This window comes from Eumetopias jubatus, unplaced genomic scaffold (genome assembly GCF_037043125.1).
Source record: "Eumetopias jubatus isolate StellerSeaLion01/CBP00866 unplaced genomic scaffold, mEumJub1_p1.0 scaffold_11, whole genome shotgun sequence".
Taxonomy (NCBI): domain Eukaryota; kingdom Metazoa; phylum Chordata; class Mammalia; order Carnivora; family Otariidae; genus Eumetopias; species Eumetopias jubatus.
The window spans coordinates 100,558,228-100,583,351 of record NW_028274817.1 but is presented as its reverse complement, the minus strand read 5'-3'; the positions used below and the strand labels follow the sequence as shown (position 1 = coordinate 100,583,351).

The following is a 25,124-nucleotide window of genomic DNA, read 5'->3' as shown; positions in this document are numbered from 1 at the left end:
GTATTTATTCTCACTTTTTCCTGTGTCAGATAATAAATCGCTAAGGGTGACGCAAACAAGCATAAGGCACAAGCATTGTGAAACAGCTGGGAACAACAAGTGAGGTTGAAAATTACCAAAAACATTTCAAGAGTTAAACAGTAAAGATGGCCTAAGGACTATCCTTAAGATCTATTCTAAGGTAACGTCAGAAAAATAGAATGGGTATTTAGGAGGACACGAACCGCGTGGAGCACTGGGTGTTATACGCAAACGACGAATCGTGGATCACTGCATCAAAAACTAATGATGTAATGTATGGTGACTAACATAATACAATACAATAAAAAAATTGAATGTCACTTATACAATTTTCTTTTTTAAAAATTTTTAAAGGATTGTATTTATTTGAGAGAGAGAAGGAAAGCGTGCATGTGAGAGCAGGCAGGGGAGCAGAGGGAGATGGACAAGTAGACTCCACGCTGAGCGCAGAGCCCCACGTGGGGCTCGATCTCATGACCCTGAGATCATGACCTGAGCCAAAATCAAGAGTCGGACACTCAACTGACTGAGCCACCCAGGTACCCCTATATAATTTTCAATATAGAATTTAAAAAGGATTTATAACACTTAAAATAATTTTATAACAGTTACAAAAATAACAGTTATGTCCCTCACTAGTCTTGACCCTGGCCTTAGACTTGAGACTTAGACTTTCTGAGAACTGGAGACAACAAAGTAAGGGGAAATATTTGGGCCCACTCATCCTCCTTATCTTTCCTTTCTCTCCCTGCAAAAGCAATTTTTAAATTAAAATAAATGTATATTGTGTAGGTATAAAGCACCGATTTTCAAATTGGACTCACATAAATCATAGATTCTTACCTAGTACCGATCTTCACTAATGAGTTGAAGGCATAGATAAAACATTCTTTCCCTGGAGGACCCTGAAATCATCAGACACATGTTTCCAAAATAGCCCTGGTCTTTCACGTTATGATACATTCTGGTTTCGTGTTGACAGAAAAGTCTTCATTACTCACAAATCCATACTTCCAGGTTTATTTACGATACGTAAAATAGCCGGACCAGGTGTATCCTGCTAAAAACATCGGATACGTAGGACTTTCAGGTATCCCTCTGTTAGCTCAAATGCCATTAACTCTCGAGATTGACAAGGAGGTTTGGGAGGTCGTTAGCATGTTTATAAGGTGGTCTGTTGAGCTGAGGTCGTTCATACCCCTCACCGCCCCTAGGGAATGAGTCACAGGCCTACTTTTCATACCATTTCCTTCTCTCCCCTCCTCAGCCCCTTGCCGCTCCTCCTTTCCTCTCCTCCCTCTAGCTATAAAGATATTTACACTTTGAACTTTTGCTTGTACCTATGATGCCTGGCCCCTCCTGCTCCATCTAGAGTTCATTCTTTTTTGGTGGGATTTTTTTTTGTTTTTTTTTTTTTTTTGGCAAAAAAGTTCCTGTAGTACTGATAGACGTGAGAGTGAGGAAGAAGCATTAACCTGGCCTTGTATCTGATAAAGCACTTCTTTTTCTGGATTAGTACAGGGTGACTGTATATTCAGACAGAGATTTTTCTTAATCTATAGGAAATCTAAATTATTCTTTATCTTTGAAAACATATTAATTGCCCCCACCGGTTTGGTGATTTTAAGGCATTATAGGAGAAAGTTCTTTCCTACCAGGTAGTTATGATAATAAAAACTCCAGAGATATCACTCTGCAATAAGGTGAGATCTTCTACATACAATACATGGGCTGACCCAATGCTCAATGCCTAGAGAAGCCATAACTTATGGCCCCAGAGGCCATATGTGTTTGCCTTGTAAGGGAAGAACCACAGGCCTAGGATTTATGGGAAAGATGAGACTTCCTTTGTTGCCGGAAGGAGGGGCTAGTTAGTGTCAAGTTCAAGGATGTGCCCTAGTGTTGAAAAGGCTCCCAAAGAGCTGTTCTAGTCCACCTGAGCTGACCACGTCCTAACCTCTCAAAAGTCTTAGAATTGGGAATATGAGGAGAAACACATTCCATGGCATCTATCAGGTTACTGTTTTGGCCATACCCTCATCTTAGTGAAGCCCTGATGGAGGTGGCAGGATGTGGACTCAGAAATTCTTGGCTTTCTCAGCTTCCATGGAGGTAGGATCAAGGCGGAGCAGGTATTGGCTTCATTTTATTTCTTCTTGCCCTTTATTGCCAAAAGTAGCAAAGAGAAAATAAGGTCTCTGCAAGAGCATACCGGAAGAAGCTGGTTGGGTAGGTAAGCCAAGGAAAAACCACGAGCAATGCAGAGAAGGCCTACAGAGGAGTGCGAGTGATGCCCAAGACGGCAGCCACACAGTGGTGGTCTGGCCATGCTTGGTTACACTAAGGGCCAGTTTTTAACCAACAATACTAGGAAGCTGAAACAGCTGGGAACAACAAGTGAGGTTTATGTTTACTATTATTTCTTAAATCTCAATTCTCTACCCCTTTATTCAATTTTTTTTCTCCCAACCCTCGATAGCCCTACCACTAAATATGTCTCCTCCTGCATTTTGCGTGTCCCCGCTAAGCTGGCCTCTGCCTTCAGGAGCCAGCAACCGCCTCCCCTCCGACTTTACCGTACCCAGGCAGGGAGCTTCAGGCAACTCTGATCCTCTGGAGCATGCATGTGGGCAGTGAGCCTAAGGACTGTGGGAGTCCTAGACTGGGGGTAAGCTGGGGGGAAGCCAGCTGATGTCATAGGGTTGGTGCGAAAGGTGCAAAGCCATGTCATTATTAGTGTGACTTAAGCCACCAACCTCTCTGACTCTCAGCTATGTCCTCTTTACTGGATAATAATTGACAGTCTCATCTTCATAAATGGGGAAGATACAGCTAGTCTATCAGTTAACACTTAGTAGGCACATATTAAACTGTGCTTTTTTATTTTATTTTATTTTTTAAGATTTTATTTATTTATTTGACACAGAGAGAGACAGCGAGAGAGGGAACACAAGCAGGGGGAGTGGGAGAGGGAGAAGCAGGCCTCCCGCCGAGCAGGGAGCCCGATGCAGGGACTCGATCCCAGGACCCTGGGATCATGACCTGAGCTGAAGGCAGACACTTAACGACTGAGCCACCCAGGCGCCCCTAAACTGTGCTTTTTTTTTTTTTTTAAAGATTTATTTATTTATTTTAGAGTGGGGGAGAGAGAGAGCATGAGCACATTGGGGGGCAGAGGGAGAGGAGAGAGAGAATCTCAAGCATACTCTCCACTGAGCATGGAGCCTGATGCGGGGCTTGATCCCAAGACCATGAGATCTCATGACGTGAGCTGAAATCAAGGGTCAACATTCAACTGACTGAGCCACCCATGTGCCCCTACACTTTGCTTTTCATCCTGTCTAGATTATATGGACTGTAACTTCATAGAAAGCTCAAGCCTAAGGGAAAGTGACCAAACCTAAAGGAAACAAAAACAAAAACTTCCTTCTAAAACAGCAGAGAAGTAAGTTAAAAATTACTCTTTTTGCTGACTATCCGACATGCAATGGCTTTGGGGACCAAGATGGATATGGATAAGCTGAGAAAGAAAAACAGAAAAAGCAATTGACAATTTCAGAAGGAGCAGGAAAGCTTCTCCGTTTCATCTACCCGGGAGTTAATGATAACGCAAAGGACGTGATCATTTGCTCAATGCTGACAGTGGGCTGAGCCTCATACAGGACCTGTTCTTAGGAGCTTTCCAGACTGCTGAAAGCAGAGGTCTTTTTCTCTCCTCTACAGGGGTTTTAAAATTTTGCAATGTGACAGCACTGATTTATACAATGTGCTCAATTTACTTTTTTTAAAAGAAGAAACCGCATGTGTGTGTGTGCACATGAACGTTCTCCCAGAAAGAATTCCTCCTCCTTACCCACGGTTCTACTCCCAGATTCCACCCCTCCTGACTCCCCCAACCCCCTGAAACGAAGAAGGGGAAGACTGAATGGGATTTGGAGTTTTCCTGCTGAGAAAGGGACATTTTCTGCAACCAGGTCAGTGTTCAAAGGGCTAATGCTCTAAGGAAATTATCCAAAGGGGAGAGGCAGATCAAGGTTATTAAGTTATTTTCAAATGTTGTCTCGGCTGCTGCTGACCTTTGTGAAGGCAACAGGATGCTGCTTCCCAGGGAGACAGGATAAGAAGCAATTAGAGAAGCCTAGGAGAGGCTTAGGAATGTTTGGGAGTTCACACATACCCCAAATTATGTGGGAACTCCAAAAATGAAAATAAACTAATGTGATCAAGGACATATTTGCGTCCTAGAAAATATTCTAAACATGTAGCTAATACTGGATGTATCTGTGGAAGTGTTTTCCTACAAATCCAACACTCAGTACTTAGTAGTTGTCAATTAGACTTCAACTGACTTTCAGAGAAGAGAAAGAAAGCTGATTAATAATAATCCTTATGTGCCAGAAAGTAGAGGGTGTGAGGTTAAGCAAATTTTTCCAATAACAGAGTCAGAGTATGATAAAGCTGGGCTTCCAACACAGCTTGATTTGAAGTGGCAGCCTGTTTTTTCTACTACACGATTATGGAAGCAGGTGCGTGTTCAAGAATGTTAGAAAAAGAAAAGGAAGGAATAGCTGGAATGATTTACTTTTCTTCTTTTGGGAAAACAGACCTAAATATATTTTATACACACTCTCACATTCCCAAAAGTGCCACAAACGAGTCAGGGGACTCTTATGTTGTATCTATGTAATACAATAGAGTTTTTGGCCTGTATTCAACGTTCTATTTTAGTTGCCACGTATATCTATCTTTGTGTCCATGCTGCCAACTTTAAGCACTACCCATACCATACAGAATGTTACAAAAATCTTCTTTAAAATAAAAACTTATCAATGCTATTCTCTTAAGATTCAGGGGCTACTAGACCTCAGCCCAAAAAGTAGGTCCTATATACAAATGCTTAGTGAACGCAGTGGTTGATCAATTTAGAACTCTACTGACCTACTAGAAAACCAAGAATAGGAAAAACAAAATACAAAAAACAAAAACCCAGTTCTATTGAAACAAAGAAAGCCAGAACTCAGAGTGATCTTAGGCATTAGCTAGTTCTGCTTCCTTACTGTTGATGGGGAACCTCAGTCCCAGACGCTCAGTTATAACCCAAATCACATTGTTAGATAAACACAGAAGAGAATCGAGATCCCAGGATTTGGTATATACCATTCAGACTTCCATGCTAAGGATTTTCTCTTAGGTACTGGCTATAGGAGACATGATTAACTCCGTAAGAGACTCAGCGTGCTTTCTATGATTAAAGTTGATGTCTAGAAGATATAAGAGACCCATTCAGGTGGGACATCTAAATTGATACACAGATGCTAGAAGATTTTCTGAAGGTAAAAGTAGTCAGCAAAGTGCAAGGCATGCAGAATTACTGGTGTACATTCCTTCCTTCACATATCTACTGAGCACGTGCTACGTCGGGGAGGCTCTGTGTGAGAAAAGAGACAAAGTGCCTATCCTCATGGAGTCTCTTATTTCAGTCAATGTTATATGTTACAGCTTATGAAACTTTCAGTAAAGAGGGCTGTGAGATTTTTTTATGAACCTTTGAGACGTGGAAGATACCAACATTTTCATCTACCCATAAGGTCTACAAAACCAAAGGCCAGACTTGGCACTCCACAGCCCAATGGTGTCGCATTCAATCTCTTCCAGTTAACATCTTAAACTGAGTTGTTTTCATGATTATATCATCAATTATTCATTACTGACTATTCCTTCATTGTGGTTGCAGAGCTTAATGAGACTCGGCTAATGTGACCTTTGGAACCATCAAACTGTGGAGGAGAAAGCCCAGCAGAGAAGACTGACCTCAGGGTTATCTTTGTGTACTGAAGCCTTTTGAAAAGTCAGAGCACCAGGCTTTTGGCAGCAATTTCACAAATTTAATTACCCACAGATATTCACCAGTATCCTCAAAGATTGACAGCTGAAATTAGACAGCTGATTCTGTTACATCCACTCCCTATTATCAATGGTGCTAAACAGTAAAGTGAAAAAACGGTTTAATATTGTTTGTCCTTTATCCTGAGAAGACTGATGGCACAGTAAGAATTCTCAGGGGTGATCTGAAGATCCGTTTTCATTCCTCTGGAAAACTGTTAAGAACAATTTTTATTTCCAAGTCAATATTCATAAAACCAGAGAATGTCAGGGCTGGAAATGACATGTGGTATCATGGGATTCAGCCCCCTTAGATGACAGATGAAGAAACTGAGGCCCAGAGACTGTAAGTGATTCACCTGTGGTCAAATAGCTAGTTGAGGGGTACGTGGCTGGCTCAGTCAGTAGAGTGTGCGACTCTTGATCTCAGGGTTGTGAGTTCGAGCCCACACCGGCTGAAGACATTACTTAAATAGATAAAACTTAAAAAAATAGCTGATTGATAGTTAGGCTGAAATTAGACTTCAAATCTTCTGATGCCTGCTCTATCTACTCCTTTCATAGGGCATATACCTCTGCCAATCTTAACCAATGTCTAATGGAATGTGAGAAGATCAGTATCATTCCTAGAACAGTGAGGTGTCAGGAATGAGACCTAGGGGAATATTTTCTAAGTTGGATATCATAATCCAGTGTTCTTTATAATAAGAGCCCTTCTCATTCTCAGAAAATGTATCCACTGCAAACCAGCGAACACAGATACTTAGCACAGTGGTTGCTGTTAAACCTGAGACGTAGCCAACTGCTCCTTCCTCTCTCTATAAATACAGGTACTGAAATAATGAGCGATAACTCAAAGGAACAAATAAACTCACCCCAACTTGAATCAGAGCAACTCCTGGCACAAATAATAGGGAGCTGGAGCAAGAACAAGGACAAGATATGCTTTAAATGTGGCTTGGGGAGTGGATTTGGAATCTGAAAAACTGCCCAGAAAGTAGTAATCAAGGCCCTATGGTACAGAGGAAGGTGGTGTCAAAACTCAGATGCTACTGGAGGTAGGGAGCATGGGCACTTACAGTTAAAGCAAGACTCAGCAATTTAATTGAAAATAGAGCAACAGGATGCAAGAAGACACAAACCCTGAAAGGGACGTCTAGGCAGATGGCCACAATTCCATGCAGTGTCAAATACTGGAACCAGTGGACCCACAGGAATGGCAGCCATAGAGGACAGGAGAGTCAGGGACCTCAACCAGCCACTGTGGCAACAGACACCGTAACAGTAATAAGAAGTGTTGCCTGGAGCGGCTGCTGGCTTCGGTCAAGGAGGTTTTATATTGCATTTGGCTAAGCAGGAATCACCAGAGAGTTGTGAGCAGCTCACATGCAGTAGGTGGCTGCAGAAACACGCCTGGATTGAGGGCAGAGGGAAGGGCAGATCAAGGTCATTTGACACCATCTACAGCAATGTGGACAACATCCCAAATGACCCGCAGGAAAAGAGAGACACTCCTGTGGACTTGAGCTGCTTCCTGAGCAAGGTGTGTAAAAAAGAGCTGAACAGTTAGCATGTTCCCCGGAACCCCATTTTTCATTCTCCCGTGAAGTGCTTCAGAGATAATGAGACAGGGAACCTGCTGGAATGCCTCCCTGGTGACGAGTCAGCAGGTTTCCTACTGGGTTTCAGTAGTGAACGCCTCCCGGTTTTTGAGCCATGGCAGCGTCTTTGAAAGGGGAAAGGACCAGCTTGTCTGAAACCCAAAGCTTCCTGGGGGCCAACTGGCAAAAACAGAAGGGCAAACACTTCAGCCGGTATTACAGAAAAGTAGCAGCAAAGCAACCTCCGGCCAGAACTAATATAGGCAGAACAAGCTGTGACCTCAATCGGTTTCTCCATCTCTCACCAATGGGAGACGGCAAAGAGCGTTTACTTTCCTCACAAGCGAGCCGAGACTACAGACAACGCTAACAGATGTAATAACCAATGTTTGGGCCGTCCCAGTCATGACATCCCAAGGAAGATGTAACAGAACTGGAAGAGATCCAGGGAAAAGCAGCTAAGATGATCAAGGGGAATACTTATCTTTCATTCGAGGACAGGCTAAGAACCTAAGAAGGATTAGAGCTTCTCCGACTGGGAAGATGAAAATGAAAAGGGGGTTGTAAGGGGATGTGAGATTGAAGTCTACTTTGGGTAAATACCATTGTATTCACTGAATTCCACAGCCCTTAATAGGGGCCATCCCTTGAGGTTCAAAAATGTACAGTGAAGAGAAACTGCAATATTATCTTTATTTCTTTTACACCGAAATCAGCAGATTCATGGGACTCATTCTTCTGAAGACAAGGTTGAAGAGGAGAATGGAGGAAGTAAGAGACCGCTGGATTGGGCGCCTGGGTGGCTCAGTTGGTTAAGCGACTGCCTTTGGCTCAGGTCATGATCCTGGAGTCCCGGGATGGAGTCCCGCATCGGGCTCCCTGCTCAGCAGGGAGTCTGCTTCTCCCTCTGACCCTCTTCCCTCTCGTGCTCTCTGTCTCTCATTCTCTCTCTCTCAAATAAATAAATAAAATCTTAAAAAAAAAAAAGAAGCCGCTGGATAAACTCAATGCCAACTGATTTACAATGGACTATTAAGAAATGGTCAGGATGCATCCTAATTTTTTAAGATGGAAATTACTAGGTTAACTGACGAGCAGCCACTGGTGTCTGCATCTGGGACAGAGTTCTTGGCTAGGTGCCCTACTGGTCTGACCCAGTGTGCTATTTCTTATGCTCTTATTATGTCATCTATGCAGGAACATACTGCATGCAAGTTTGGGATTCCTAAATTGTTTTGACAGTCCAGAACACAGAAGAATAATTTTCTAACTCATTAAGAAAGCAAGAGAGTCCCAGCTCTTGGCTCCGTTCGGTTTACCCATATGGGAGTATGCAACATAAAAAGGTGAAAGAAATCCTAACAGAATGCAACAGCTGGTTAAAGGCTATTATATTGAAATTTTCATGAGTTTGACAGTAGGCCAGAAAACTACAAAATGGCAGAGAGTGGAAAAGGCAGTTGTAACAGGTTGAACATTGTTGGTGATTATTTTTTCAGGGGCAATGAAAGCTGTAATCAAATAACCTGAAAGAGATGCTGGCAGGAATAAGAGAGTCCCAAGGGAGAGAGAATATGAAAACTGTAACAATGATGAATGCTATGGACTAATAAACTTGACAAACATGTAGTTTGAAGTATCAAAATCAAGATTCTTAGCATCATATGTAAAGCTGGTGTCAGGATGCAGGCATAAACACTGTCTGATTTGCAAGCTAGAGCAGAAGATGCTGGTAATGACTTACAACCTCAAGCACGAGTGCACAACTCAACAGCTAACTGGAATGGGGTTACTGGTGCAGAAACCTCTGGTTATTTAGGTGATCAGTTTATCCCAGCATTGAAAAGGAAAAATTATTAAGTATTGAAAAGAAAAGATCCAGAGGGGGCGCCTGGGGGGCACAGGCAGTTAAGCATCTGACCCTTGGTTTCAGCTCAGGTCTGATCTCAGGGTCCTGAGATCAAGCCCCACTTCGGGCTCTGTGCTCAGTGTCGAGTCTGCTTGGGTTTCTCTCTCCCTCTTCCTCTGCCCCTCCCTGCCCATGCACATGCGTGTACTCTCTCTCTCTAAAATAAATGAATAAATCTTAAAAAAAAAAAAGATCCAGAGAAGATACCTGGCTTTGTGCCTAGAAATGTGTGCTTAAAACTCTTGGATGCAAGTTGAGACAAGGTAACAAAGAGGAAGGACACGGTGGGGACTGGTTCAAGTAATGTCATTATAAACTTATTAGTATTGTTATTTGTGGATAAATAAGGCATCTCGAATTACAAATAGCATTAGCGAGTGCATGAAGTCCACTGAACCTTGTACATCAAAGTAATTTGCTATGAAAAGAATCTTTTAGACAACAGTAATATGTAACAATAAATCACAAATGACATTAGTCATCTGTTTGTTGACAATGTATATTTTCTGAACACGTGTTCTCCCTACATTAGCTTAACATTTTAGAGGTATATTTGAGAAATTCTATTATCTCTAATTTCAAATAGATTATAATTTTTAGAAATAGATGATCTCCAGAAAGTTTCAGAGGTATTTTGAGCAGTTATGTAATTCCTTGTTCCTAGAAATGGATTCCTTCAGAGGGTTTAAGGTCTCCAGACTCCCCTTTCTACTGATTTTTTGTCTATTGCTCTATGTCTCTTACTAGGAAATCAGGCAGAATGATAGCCCTAAATTAAACATCAAGATTTGAGCTTTTGAAATGGTTACCTGAAGAAACTGGAGTGGGTTTAGGGAGCATATCTGCAGCTAATTAAACAGTGGAAAAATAGAATTTGTATGCTTTTTTAAAATAAGAATTTATATTATGTTAATGATTAAAATAAAGAATTTAAAAAATAAAGATAAACTTCTTGAAGAAAAGCTGAGATCTTAAGTTTTTGGATTTGGGCAAGACCATTCAATGAGTCACACTCATTGATTCTTAGAGCTACAAAGCCCTTAGATATCACCAAATCCAACTTCTTATTTTATGAATGAGACACTAAGGTCTGCACAGGTTAAGTGACTTGCCCAAGGCCACACCATCAACTCATGACAGAGCCAGGACCAGAAATCAAGTTTTCTTGTTTCCTGATCTGTGCCCTTATCAATATTGCCACCATGATCTTCAAGTCGGTGAGGGCACACTGGGAAAGAGGGGGACAAAGAGAGGGTAGCTGCTCTCTGATACCACCAACGAGCAGCAAGAGACTAGTTATGGGGGCGGTGGGGGGGAATTATAGGTTTTCTTTAATTTGTCTCCTTTTTATTTTTGGACTGAATTCATGTTCATTGCCACACAGCAATGATCTGGGATCTTCTGTAGTGGGTGTAACATCAGGGAGAAGATAAATATTTAGGGAAAGAAAATTGGCAGGGGTGGGGGTGGGGGGAATGCTAGGAATCCCCGTGAGATATTTAATAAGCCCCCGACAGGAATAATCTGGAGAATAATGGCTTGAAGATGTTTTGGGTTTTCAGGTGGTCCTCCAACCTTGGCTACAAAAGAAGAGTCTTTGTCTAGTAAAGACCATCCCTTCATCGATCCGAAAGGAATTGGATAAAGTGAGAGATTTATAAACAGGTTGAAGGAGTAGCAGGTCCCAAAAATCTTAGAGATGAAAATCTGTGATGACCAAGACACTGGAGATGACTGGGAGGAGCTTGAATTAAGTGTTCCACAAAATAGACAGTGGGTGTAAAGCCATACAGTGCATGTCTAAATCAACTTATCATTTAATAACACAAGTGATTGTATTAAAATATGCACTGACTGAATTAATACTTATACAGAATAAAAATACTACAATACAATAAAAGAAGAAAAATAAAAAGCAGGATCGAAGCAAATTGAAGGAGAATGTTTAAAGGTAAGAGATACCTTGCCTGGAAAAATTTAATAAGACAAAGCTTTCCTAAAGGATGTGTTTTTTCTCCTTGAAGAGCCCAAAGAGTCCCCTCACCCCCATTCTTCTGGGTTAACACAATTGAGGCACGCAGTCTAATTTCTGGAGAACTGTGGTAATGAAGATCTAGAATTGCTGATATTGCTTTAGACCTGAATTATGAAGAACTGATCAGCAGTGGAAGAACAGAAAGTGACCTGATAAAACATGGGAGGCTGAAACAATGGGAACACGTGGAGTATTTTTAGTCAGACTCATGAAAGAAGCAGGTTCAAAGACTTTAGTTGGTACTGAAGATTATTTCACGAAGCCGACGAAATTAAATTGTTGAGACAGCGGATTCAAAGTGAAATTGAAGTTGAACTCTATTGCACCATCAATGGAAACTGTTAAGGTATCATCATGACTCCATATCCTCCCTCCTCTCCCTTCCACGTTGACCCGATGTATCATAATTTGTATTTCATGCAGCATCCCACGGAAGGTGCTTCTAAGCACCTGTATTCCTTTGACTGACATAAATGGCCCCAGAAAACAGTATCATTCTGTTGTCATTATGTGAAAAATGCTGAGTGCTATGTATCGAGAATGAACACTCAGCTCCACACATCCGGGCCCGCCGCTGACTGCCTTTTGGGTACATGAACCATTTATTCACCTAAAACACTCTGTGTACATTGAGCTGCAGAAAGCATCCATCTTTGCTAAAAAAGAAATGTGGGCACACCCCCAAATAAATGAAACTGTCCTTATAAATATTCACTCTATCAGTAATATTATCTGCAGCTTTTTGTTCGAGTGTGGAAAATCCACTCCATCCCCAATCACAAAACACAACATATATGCTGTGTCAAATGGGTTTTTCCTAAAGGCAGCTCCCTATTGCATCAGCACATTTGCAGTGGTAATTTTAGCATGAGTTGACTAGCCAAGCTTCCTCGTGGAATGAAGAACTAGGTATTGTAGGCCAGGTTAACGTCACATTTCAGAAATACATTCATTTGTGAATATGCAGATTAGCCACAATAAATGCTCTTTTAGGAATGTGATGGTTCGGACTTACTTGATATAGTAGGGCACTTTGTTTGGTGAGATGGCTCTCTCCCAGGGACCCTGGACAGAAGCTGAAAGAGAGGGGGAAAAAAAAGGCAAGGAGGTTAAGTTCACCACAAACAGGAAAGACAACATTAATCTCCAGAATTACAATTTTACACTGATATTGGTCTGTTTGCTCAGTTGCCCATGAAGACAGGACGGATTAACCTGCTGTTCTGAAGTTTCTGTCCTAATCTAAGTGAAATTGAACTCATTCAGGCACAAAGATAAATGCAAAGGAAAAAAAAAACCTTTCCCCCGCTAAACCTATAGAACAGATAAGAAATGGAATGAGTCGACTAACGGATTTTCTCTTATGTGTCTCCATTGGGTGCTTTTCTTATAACACCTCCTGTTGCTGCTTCTCAATATCTTTTACTATTTGATTGACTGGGTTTTATTAGTTTAGCAGCTGAAAATCCTTGCGTGATAGAGTTACATTCCAAGTTATTAAAGCTAAAGCACTACACTTATCATTCTGATATGCTTGTTTGCATCTTTGTTTGGTTTAAACAGAATCCAATCTCATTGACCAATAATATGTTTAATTGGTGCCACAAAATATCAGCTGACCAGCATGATCTTACTGGAAAAAAACAACAAAAAGCGAGAGAATGGCGCCTGATACCAGAGTATAATAAAACTTTTGTGATGAGTGATGAATCCTATAGGTGAAATTAAATTTCACATACCGGGAATTTGTTTTATAATGACCATATTGTGTATTAGTGAAATCAATCATCTTTAAATTGTGTTTTAAGTGCTTAAATTGTCCAGGTTTTTTCCTTTCCCAGAGATGAGCTCTAAAAACACCTTTTATATACTGTTTAATCTGATGGGTTTTTTTCTTTCTTTAAGACAAAATAATCATGTTAGGATGCACTATACCATTTCCTCAAGAATAAAATCTTCCTCCTGAAAAGAATTTTTATGAAACTGGAGTTTTAAGAGATAAAGAGTATCATTGGCATACAAATATAAGAAGCATGCTTGTTAACATTTAGCAATTTTATGCGTATATCCATTTTTTCCCTGAATTTTCATCCTGCCTATAATTGGCATCCCAGCTGATGCTGACCATTATTTCCTCCTATGAAAAGCTTCCTTCTAAATTAGTCTCACAGTAAATTCACTCTACACTATATTGAGATGTAAGAAAATGTCAAAGCTAATATATCCTTGACTACACTGTGTAATATGAAAGAACTGTTTCTAATAAAAGTTAACTTCATCCACTGCCAGACAATTTAAGTGTAATGAAACTACAGATTCTTTGTTTTATACAAAGTAATAGAGGGACCGAATCACCCAACCTTCAACCAGACACGCTGCTTTGTACCTTGGTGATGTGTCTTTTAAAAGGTAGGGGACATGGATTTGTATTTAGCTGCTAATTAGGCCTTTTCATTTTGGCAGACAGATTTTTAATATGGGGAAAAAAAGACATTTATCTGCTGTTTTGAAGTAGTCCCTCACATTCGGTGTTCTTCTATTCCTACCCTCTCTGCCTTTCTCATTATCTGCCCTACTCCCCTTTTGTCTCTTTTTCTTCGCTAGGACACAGCCTTCTCGCCCTGATAAGGAGATAAAGGAAGTGAGATCTGATTTGAGAACTTAGGCTGGACTCCCTGACCCACCTGGGCAGAGTCGGATATTACAGAAACCTAAAAACCCAAGCCCTCTCTAGGAGGAAACAGTGTAGAGAGCCAGAAATCCTAGCTCCTGCCTGCTCAGCACACCCGCCTCTTAAAACCATAATGGATGGCAGAAGGAAGAAGAGAATTTCTCAGAGCATCTGGTCCAGCTCTCACCGGCTGTACTGCCCAGTCTATGAACGCCTAAACTGAGAAACAACTGCTATTCTTTCCTTAGAGGTGTCTATGGGCTGAACCCCACTCTTTCTGTCATTATTCCTTTCCAGTTCTGTATCAGTTTAATGGTCCAGAAATCATTTCTGATTTGGAGGATGCTGGGGATGTCCTCTGATAGCAGAAGAGTCCATTTGGATTTCCTATAATATACCTAGGTAACTGTCAGAAGTGTGCTTGGAGAGGTCTACTGGCTGCCTAGTTGGCTCAAGCGGGGGCGGGGGCTGCCTGAATGGAGCAACCTTCAAGAAGAAAATCTAGCAAGAGAGACAAGAAAAGCAGCAGGGCCCAGCTGAGCTAATGGCCACACCTACACTGAACGTCTACAGTTGACTTTGCACTGTTAAGCATTAAAAAGAAAAAAAATCCAATAAAATGCCAGAGGAGTACTCAGCATATGCTTAAACTAAATAGTTGAAAAGATTTCAAAAGAATATTCCAAAAAGTTCTAAGTGCCAGATCAACATGAAACTTTAAGTGTTTATAACTGCGGGTCTCAAGTGTTAATTTTCCATGCAGAGTATATGATCTGTATATAAAAATTGTTGATTTCTTAGTTTTTTAAAATCAGACAAGCCTTTTGTCTTTGTGTGTAGCTATCAAATGAATCCAGTGGTGAAGGTCAGTGAATTTTTTTGTGCTGGAAGATGTTTGTTCCCCCTTTGACTCACAGTCTATGAACACACCTAAACAACTTAAGTTTTGTCATTTGAAACCCTAACATTTTTAAAAAATTATTTTTTTAAATTTTATTTTGTTACGTTAGTCACCATATGTTACATCATTCGTTTTTTTCTTTAAGTTTTTTATTGTCATGTTAATCACCATACATTATATCATTCGTTTTTGACGTAGTGTTCCATGATTCATCGCGTATAACACCCAGTGCTCCATTCAATACGTGCCCTCCTTAATACCCATCACCAGGCTAACCCCTCCCCCCAGGCCCCTCCCCTCTAAAACCCTCATTTTGTTTCTCAGAGTCCATAGTTTCTCATGGTTCATCTCCCCCTCCGATTCCCCCCACTTCATTTTTCCCTTCCTACTATCTTCTTTTTTTAACATATAATGTATTATTTGTTTCAGAGGTACAGGTCTGTGATTCATCAGTCTTACACGATTCACAGCGTTCACCATAGCACATACCCTCCCCAGTGTCCATCACCCAGCCACCCCATCCCTCCCACCCCCACCACTCCAGCAACCCTCAGTTTGTTTCCTGAGATTAAGAATTCCTCATATCAGTGAGATCATATGATACATGTCTTTCTCTGATTGACTTATTTCGCTTAGCCTAATACCCTCTAGTTCCACCCACGTCGTTGCAAATGGCAATATTTCATCTTTTTGATGGCTGTATAATATTCCATTGTATATATGGACCACATCTTCTTTATCCATTCATCTACCGATGGACATCTTGGCTCTTTCCACAGTTTGGCTATTGTGGACATTGCTGCTATAAACATTGGGGTGCAGGTACCCCTTTGGATCACTACATTTGTATCTTTGGGGTAAATAACCAGTAGTGCAATTGCTGGGTCATAGGGTAGCTCTATTTTCAACTTTTTGAGGAACCCCCATACTGTTTTCCAGAGTGGCTGCACCAGCTTGCATTCCCACCAACAGTGTAGGAGGGTTCCCCTTTCTCCGCATCCTCACCACCATCTGTTGTTTCCTGACTTGTTAATTTTAGCCATTCTGACTGGTATGAGGTGGTATCTCATTGAGGAGAAACCCTAACATTTTATACTAAAAAATGTCCTCGATGCAAAAAAAAAAGGCAACTAACAATGGCCTTTCCCCATTCCTCCCCCGCCCCATCACCACCACAAACACACTGGAACTACTTGCTTTGCAAATAACACTCAATCCAAGGAAGGTTCTATGCAATTCGATTCAGTGCTCCTTCTCAAGAGACTGTTAAAAGGTTGTCGGCAATTTCACTTGGGGCTACCAGAGGATTCTGGGCTTGCCTATATTCAAAAGTTGATCAGATACACGGTAACTCTTGTAAGTGTGTCCCAGAATTATCATTTCATTTCTTGCAGGGGTGCCGACACCAACAATAGCTCTTTCTCATCTTGGTGTACCAGTGGAAACTTGTCATCATTCACCACGCTAGCCCATGTAATAGACACACACATCTTTTATGCCTGGTGTGTCCATTTTTAGTAGCCTATCAAGAGCAGATTTATTAGCAAATAGCTTTTATATGACACTGTGCTATCCTTTGGTATTTTCTTATACAAGATGTTTCTCTAACCACTACATGTAAATCCAGTGCAGCTTTGTGATTCAGATCCTTGAGTGTAAAAATCATGCATTATCATATGGCACCAGCACCCGGGGGTGGGGGGATTGTCTACTGAATTTAAATAGCAAACTGCACGTGAGTTTATTCATTCCAAAACCAACCTCTGAATTTCCCCTCGCGTTACAGATGCGGTATGTTATTAGGAGCGAGAAAGAGGAGAAGTTCTGCCTTCAAATGCTTTTCTTCCCTCGAGGTGACAGCATTCAATATTGTGCCCAAGGTGGTTTTGAAAATCACAGAGGCCACACTTTGTGGGCAAAGTTCTTATTTCAACCATTTTTTTTTAAATGCATGATGAACAGAATGTGCCAAGCGATGCACCCTGTTGTTAAGCCATATTTTAATCGACATGGGGGCCTAACCAGAAAATTGAAAAGAATACTAACGGTATTTAAACCGTGCCAAAAGAGCACTCTCTGGAATTCAGACCCAAGTACATTCATTCATCTTTCTACTTTTCTTCTATTTGGTGGACTTGGCGTTTGATAATGTAGTTCGGTCAAAAAAAACAGGGGGCAGGTTATAAAAATAAATAATATAGCATTCAGTGGAGACTAAATAGAAACGTCACCTACGGGATTGACAAAAAGGTGTAAGGGAGGATCACTAGCCACAGGCACCCAGCTTCTTGGAAGGAGGCCAATTCCAGTAACGGTTTCATGGGTACATTCTAACAAGGAGATCGACTCTAGAGCAATGTTTCTTCATCTTTTTTTTTCTGAACCCCCCCCAAGTCCCCCTGCTAAGTATCTTTTTAGATATTTTTTCCTAATCTTCCCCCTCCTTGTCCGATGAAATTTTGGTATCACAGATACACTGTATATCTGTTGATGTACTGTGTGTATCTGTGCTTTACATAAAAAGAGTAAGATTTTTCGTCCCCCAGGCACCAATTTTTGTCCCTATGGGAGCAATACAGTTCCCACTGAGAATGCTTGATCCAGAAGGGGTGGTGGGGGGAGAAAGGGAAACCTTCTGTGCCTGCAACATGACCTCAAGTATGACACTCATCATGACCCGTGAGGTTATTATTATTTTCATTTTGCAGATGATCAAACAGTTAAGATCACATGGAATAGTGTGTCTAAGGTTCTAAGTCCGTAAGTATTAGATCCTAAAGTCAGATGATTCAGGAAATGGAGAAAGCAAACCTGCTGTGTGTCTACTGTGTGCTCCATGCTGTACGCTTCTTAATGTAATCCTCCCAAACACCCAATGGGGTCCCGCTATTCTGTTACTACACATGCAGAAAGTGAGGCTCAGAACAGGTCAGGCAGCCAACTCATGTCATGGCAGCTAGTAAAGGGCATGGCCAGCATTATAACCAAGTCAAGTCTGTCTAGTCTCTGTGCTTTATCATGTGTGGTACGTAACAGGCCATCTATAAGTATTTGCCAAACAACTGAGTGAACAAATTCATCTTAAAAAAGAAGATTATGTCTTCTAGTCCAGGTTCTTTACACTCTGATATCTAAATTTACCCTCTCCATGATTTCCACCAAATGACTTCCCTGGGGCTGTTGGAACAAGTGCACTGATCCCGGAAGGCCTCTTTTGTACTCCCCATAGCTCTAGTGACGATCAGAAAGAGCTTCCTTTTGCCTTCCTGTGCTCTTCCTGCCATCTTTGTGTGTCGTCATGGTGATGCGCATGAGTGTCCTGGCAGATGCTCTCAAGAACATGAACGATGTTGAAGAGAGAGGCAAACACCAGGTTCTTATTAGGCTGTGCTCCAAAGTCATCATCCAGTTTCTCACTGTGATGATGAAGCATGGTTGCATTGGTAAATCTGAAATCACTGATAATCACAGAGCTGGGAAAATGGCTGTGAACCTCCAGGGCAGGTGAAACAAGTGTAGAGTGATCAGCCTCAGACCTGATGTACAAACCAAAGATCTAGAAAAATGCCAGAATAATCTGCTCCCACCCCACCAGTTTGGTTTTATTGTCCCGACAACCTCAGCTGGCATCTTGGACCATGAAGAAGCAAGATGAAAACACACAGGAGGGAAAATCCTGGGATTCTTTTTCTAGGGATGTAATACATATATGTAAATAAAATAGAAAGAAAGAAGGAAGGAAAGAAAGAAAGAAAGAAGGAAAGAAAAAGAGAAAGAAAGATTCCTTTTATTCTGGTCAAAATCTGCCTCCCTAAATCTGTCATCTCCACGATCAGTCCTATTCTAGATGTCTAAATTAAATCATCTGAACAGTTGAGAGAAACTACTTTCAGTAGAGCTGAGACCTATTTCAATCTGAAAGATGAAAACAGTCCCAGGTTCCTAAACAAACAAAGCAATACCTAACATCCCCTCCCTCATTACTGGATACATTTTTACAGAGCACCTACTATGCACTAGGCACCTGGCAAAGTGCTGGCACCAATGCGGCCAATAAGGCGCAGTTCCTGCTACTTTGCATTTTAGTCTCTGAGGATATTCTTCAATGAACACATCTAATATTCTAGCATTAAAATCAACCAACTGCTATCTACTGAACATACATTATGTGCTCAGCTCTGCACGAGGTATTTGCAGGCAGGGGTGGAGTAAGGGCGCGTGTGGTAGGGAAAGGGATTCTGACATGTCCCATGTCCTCAGGACATTATCGTTTAAATGAGATCTGGTTTTAGAAGAACATATATTCTAATGGAAGTATACCAGTCAGAGTCCCAGCCGGAAACAGATAACACATTCTTTTCAGCTAAGTTGAGTGGAATTTAGTAAAAGGGCTGGTCACAGAGGTCTGTGCAGGGTGTAGGGAAATCACAAGGGATAACAGTAAGAACAAGGAACTATTAGCATCCCTAGGTCTGAGGGACAAGGACAGAGAGCCATTACTGGAATAGAGTGGGGGAGGGGGAAGGAGGAAGCAGGAGAAGGAAAGGGAAAGGAGAAGAGAGGGGTTGAGAAGAAGAGAAAGAAGAGAAAGAGGAAAAAGAGAGGATAACGGCCAGAGTTGTAGTACCCAGGAGAATGGAAGCCATCTTGGCTGCAATTCCCCAGAAGCAAACATGAAGTAGCTTGAGCTGTATTTCAAGGAAGCACTGGTATAGGAGCCGGAAGTAAGGCAAGGAAAGGAGCCAAGCTGATAAGGGGTGCAGTGCTACTTTGGGTACCTGGGGCCCACTGCAGGTGAGGATTTCAACACAGAAGACACTTCAGAGTTATGCCCCTCTACTCACCTCTGAAGGGGTGAAGGAACCGGAGTATTTATTTACTATTGCTTGAGGGCTACTCCTGGAATATGCGGGGGGGGGATCGGGGCGGGTCATTAACTCTCTGGACCCCCCTCGTGAGCTGGTGAGCAAGGCCGATGGCCAGAGAAAGCCTTGAAGGCTGAGTCACAGGTGTGTGTAGTTGGAAGCCAAGGTTTGGTGTGTCTGGGCATGGGGAATTCCAGAGGGTATAGGGGGAAGGCCCTGACAACTTAGGCTACAGAAGATATGTGTTAAGAATGACAGAAAAGAAAGATGTAAGAAATCTGAGTTCCTGATAGATCCATTCCTGTGTATCTCTGGATTCCTGTGTGAGAACCTTATACACCTCTACTTGTAAGCCACTGTTAATTCAAGTTTTCTGTTACATGAGGTCAAACCTCCTTCTGACTGAATCACTCCCACCCATCCAGACCATCTATGGCCACTCACATCATTCCTGGCTCACATTTTCAATGGCTGAAGAGCATTCCATTAATGGCTATACCATGATTTACTGGAGGAACACCTTCTTTGGGAAAATTTAGATTGTTTCCAGTTTTTCACTGTTGTAAGTCAGGCTGCACTGAATCTCTCTGTAGATAAATCTTTGCACACAGTTTTGCCAATTTTCTTAAGCAAAATTCCTAGAAATATATTTATTTCATTGAAGGCTATGAACACTTTAAAGGCATTTTATACAAATTACACTCCTGCCAGCAGGAGTCTTTCTTTATTGATCCAGGAAGAAAGGGAAAAATCCATTTTCTGCTGGTCAGTGGCATAATTCTTAAGGCACATTAGATATACTGCCTGATACAGATTATTTGAGAACATGCTTCTCACATCCCTTCTTCCATGACAGATTGTAAACTTTCTGAGTTCAGAGAGGCACTCAGCACATCGACTTTCTGTCTCAAAGCCCAACCCAGCATCTTGAGAGGTATGCAGATCAAGTAGAAAGTGTCTAGAACATAGATTCAGAAGAAATCGATTTGAGTCCCAACTCTACTGTTACTCCCTGATCTTAAGCAAGTCTTGTTTTCTCCCTGAGCCTTATTTATTTTATATGAAAACTAGGAATAATGATATCTCCCTTGCTGAAGGGCTGTCAGAATAAAATGAGAAAATGGAAATGAAATTGCTTTGCAAAATGTCAACCACCATACAAATAATGTTTGTCATCACATACCTATGGGATGTTGTCTGAATGCTGGTAATTCTAGAATCAAGCTCTCTGCCTCAACTAAGCAGCAGTTGTCTTCAACCCTTGCATCCATTCCTAACTACTAATAATGTGCCACATATAGGACAAAGCGTAGCAGAGAGAAATGCCTTTGAACATGAACTGCTTGGGCTTACAGGACGTTGTTCTCTATCTTTGCCTAGACCAATGGCCTCTGAACAACAGGTCCTTCATTCTCAGGTAGACCATTTGTCCAGTATTCATCAACATGAATGACGAGTCGATCAGTCCATATTTGATCCAATGGGAAAGAGAGGGCCAGAGACTGCTTTACAATCAGAGGATTGCGATGATGTCAAGATAAGAACACTTTTCGGGTGCTACCATGTACACTGGATTGGAGGTAGGAGGGTGGAGCTCAGCAGGTAGTTCCTAAGAGCATTTGGTGTCCACTCAGAGTGAGAAGTCACACATGACTCTGTACTTCTAAGATTTAGTTACTAGGCACCTGGGAGTTTGGCAGAAAAAATAAGCTGGAAGGTCAATTTCAGATAAATTTCATATTTAGGTTAGAATATTTGGAAGGTGGGTCTTTTCCCTGAAACTCAGGCAAAAGGACAAGACCATAAGTACTAGATGGTAGCTGAAGATATAAACACAACTGGACTCTTGCAGGAAAGGAGGCTGTTAAAAGTGTACCCTGGGAAGTGGCCCATAATGGGGGTGCCAGTAAAAAAAACCCTCCAAAGAAAAACAATACAGAAAGTAGAATAAAGTAGAGTGAAACATGAGAAAGACAGCCAGGTGGCGAGACATTATGAGTACCAATGGGTTCCAGTGGACTAAGGGTGTAGAAGAGGAAGATCTATTTGGTCACAAGACCACTGGTGATCTCAAGAGGGCAATTTTGCAAAGCAGTGAAGGCCGAACCAGATATAGAAGTTGAAACAGCTGGTAGATAGAAGGAAGTAGTAGCAGGGTTAGGTCCTAAGCAAGCATATGAGAAGTTGTGTATGAAAGGAGGAGAATGTACAGGGACAGGGGGACCATCTGTGGCTGGTCATCCCTCTCTCCTGTTCTGTAAACCAGCCCACTCAATTCATTTATTTATGGGATTTGCTTAGTGTCTTCTCTAAAATATTCAATTACACACACAAAAACTTATTTCTACCTTTTTTTTTTTCACTTCCTAAGGTCATACTCAAGATTACAGTACAGTGCTTACGTTTTCAAGTAGCTATCAATGCTGGAAGGTATGTGTATGTATCTCTCACTTTTCCCCATTGTGATGGCTTTCTGTATGATTTCTATTTCCTTGTGAGGGGATGCATCTAGTTTCGGTAGCAAGAGTAAGTTTTCTGTCATTTGGCTGAAAGGCCGAGTTAAATAGAAAACTTTTCAAAAACATTAAATTAAAATAAGAATAGAGCTTTATATGTCTGTATCATATATCAAAAGTAAAGATTCAATGAAAACTTTATGATCACTTACTAAACTTTCAAAGATGGACAGATTTTCCATAAAGATTTCACCAGCAGAGACAGATGGGCTACATTCCAGAGGGGAAGGTCACAAGAGTGATGAATGAGACTTCTAATGTCTGCCATAGCTGTGAAAATCTTTATGGCTAACTAAAATTCCTCACGAATAACAACCTGTAAATATTATATGAGCTGTCAGACGGAGAACACTGAGCTCTGGGACCATCACACATGGTGAACAGAATACCCCACCATGGGATTTGTCAGTAGATTGCCAAGGCATTTAGCGTATCAGACTTCCATTTGATCTGGGAAGTCAAGAGTTCATACTCAACTACTTGCCAAGGTGACTGAGTTGCAGAGATATAAACATTTCCAAGTGCTGCTGGCTGCACAGTCCTGCAAAATCTCATAACCAATATTTGGAAGCATTACTCATGAAAGAAAAGCTCCTTCAAACTGACTTATACAAAACCCCCAGAACCTCATTGTCATTACTGGGGCAGTTAGAAAGAAATACACCTCCTAAGGCCAGCTATGGGAGGAGAGGTGTGTATATAAATAGAGTTGTGACTGAGTTATGCTCATGGAATGTCTAATTCCGAACAGAACTGGCTGACTGTATTACCATAGAACCTTCCTCCGGGTAAAGGTGGCTACAGTGTTTAGGCCATCTGGGTTAAGCCGGGTTACTAACAAGTCAGTGCAGTATTGCCAGGTGTTTTAGTGTCTCTCCAGATGTGCTTTTAAAAGACGGCAGGCAGTCAACACCATTTGCTGAATGCTCTCTGTGTGAACGGTATTGTATTAGGCACCAGGGAAATTTCAAGGAATGTAAAATTTGAAACCTGAGCCAGTAGGGAGCAACTCTGATATTAAAAACCAAATGACTGTAGATGGGATGCACATCCATGTGGAAAGCAAGAGTGAGAAAGAGGTAAGGATAGGACAAAAATTAAAGCAAAAAGAAGGTGAGAGAGATTAAATTTTGATCCCAGTACTTTCCTTCACTGTGAAACAATGGAACATCTATAATTGAGCCTGGCAAACAGTACGATTCCTAGCCCCATGACCTTGGGGTTGGCCATGTGACTTGCTTTGGCTAACGGGGCTTTAGCAGACATGATAGGAACAGAGGCTTGTACTCTTGTGCTCTGGCAATCTGCCAGGAGCACATGCCCCAGGTGGCCTCTGATCCTTCAGCGTGGGCCTCTAGAAACAACCTGAATGAAACTAGCAGCCTGGAGCCAAACCCAGCCAACCTCCAACCTGTAGCCTGCAGCAGAGCTTCCCACACTTTATCTAGATCATCTGAACTACAGTTGGCCTGTAGACCTATAAACACCAGAACAGGAACTTTCTATTCTCATATAGGAGGAAGAGAGGGAGAGGGAGAAAGAGGAGGGTGGGCAGACAGAGAGGGGTCAAAGAACACCAAAGGGGTGAAAGAATAGAAAACTATTCCCAAGCAGAAGTCTCCCTGATTTGTTACTAGCCACATTCTCTACTGTCATCCAAAGATCAATGGGGATTACCCACTTTCATCTTTGTAGTTGAGACTTGTGGGTTGCCACTCACTAGTTCCTGGAACCCTTCCTCTGAAGCTGATCATCTGTAATAATTACAAGTGTAAACTTGAATGTGTCATTAAACTTCTCCAGTCTGTTTTCTGTTCTGTGAAAGAGAGATAGTCCTACTCCTTATTTTACAGGGTTGCTGTGAAGACGACACAGGCTGATCCATGGAAAATGCTTCCTCAGTGTTAAGAGCACAAAGTGTGCCATATTTTTTGTATTCCTATTCCTACCTCTACTATTATCATCATCATCATTCATGTGGTGAGTGAGCAACCAAGCTCTCATCTCACCAGGATATTTATTCCATCTACTAACTTACTGCTGGTGTAAAGAATTCTAGGGGAACCAGGCAAATGAGACTCTGTGGTTCTAGAGTTAAAGTGACTGGTACCCAATAAGCACAGGCATAGAAAACAACTCCAGTAAAAAATTCCTCTTCCTCCTTTTGGCACCATTTTCTGTCTCTTCAAAAAATTTTATGCAATTCTTAGAGTAGTAAAACTTGAGAGGAGACATATCTTCCTTTTGGCATTCTGATGCTGGTGTCAACTATGAGAGTCAATGGTATCTGACCATTTTATATGAATATTGCTTAGGAATTCAAAACAAACAGCTAAGTAGTTTTAGAAAGACTTAGAACAAGACATTTTTCATTTTAATTTCTATTTTTAGTTCTGATTTTTAAGTTAAATTTCACATGAAAGTTGCTATCTTTTTTTTTTCTATTTAAATTAGTGTGGCTGGTTCACAGGAGAGGAATGATCTGATCTCCTTTAAGACTTAAGACTTGTTGTCCTTTATTTTGCCCTAAGATAACAAGGATTCTGGCGAATTTTTGTGTTGGGCTCCAGGAATAACTGAAGATTTGGTTCAAAACTTTCCCTCTTCCCTTGCAACCTTTAACAGATGTATCTCCTCCAGACCTCCTGGACCAAGTCTTTCGAATCAGTCTCTTTCCCTTGATAGCTGGCCTAGATCAAGTTCTAAAATACAAACTCTCAGT

General features: G+C 41.4%; 1 protein-coding gene across 3 annotated transcripts in view; it reads right to left on the bottom strand.

Moving 5' to 3' along the window:
* DMD (dystrophin) overlaps positions 1-25,124 on the bottom strand; it is a 1,674,912-nt gene that overhangs the window by 186,983 nt on the left and 1,462,805 nt on the right. For all 3 annotated transcript variants that reach the window (XM_088028834.1, XM_088028835.1, XM_088028836.1), the window contains one exon: positions 12,465-12,525. In XM_088028834.1, coding sequence (XP_087884960.1) covers positions 12,465-12,525 — 61 coding nt within the window. The remainder of the gene's footprint in view (positions 1-12,464; positions 12,526-25,124) is intronic.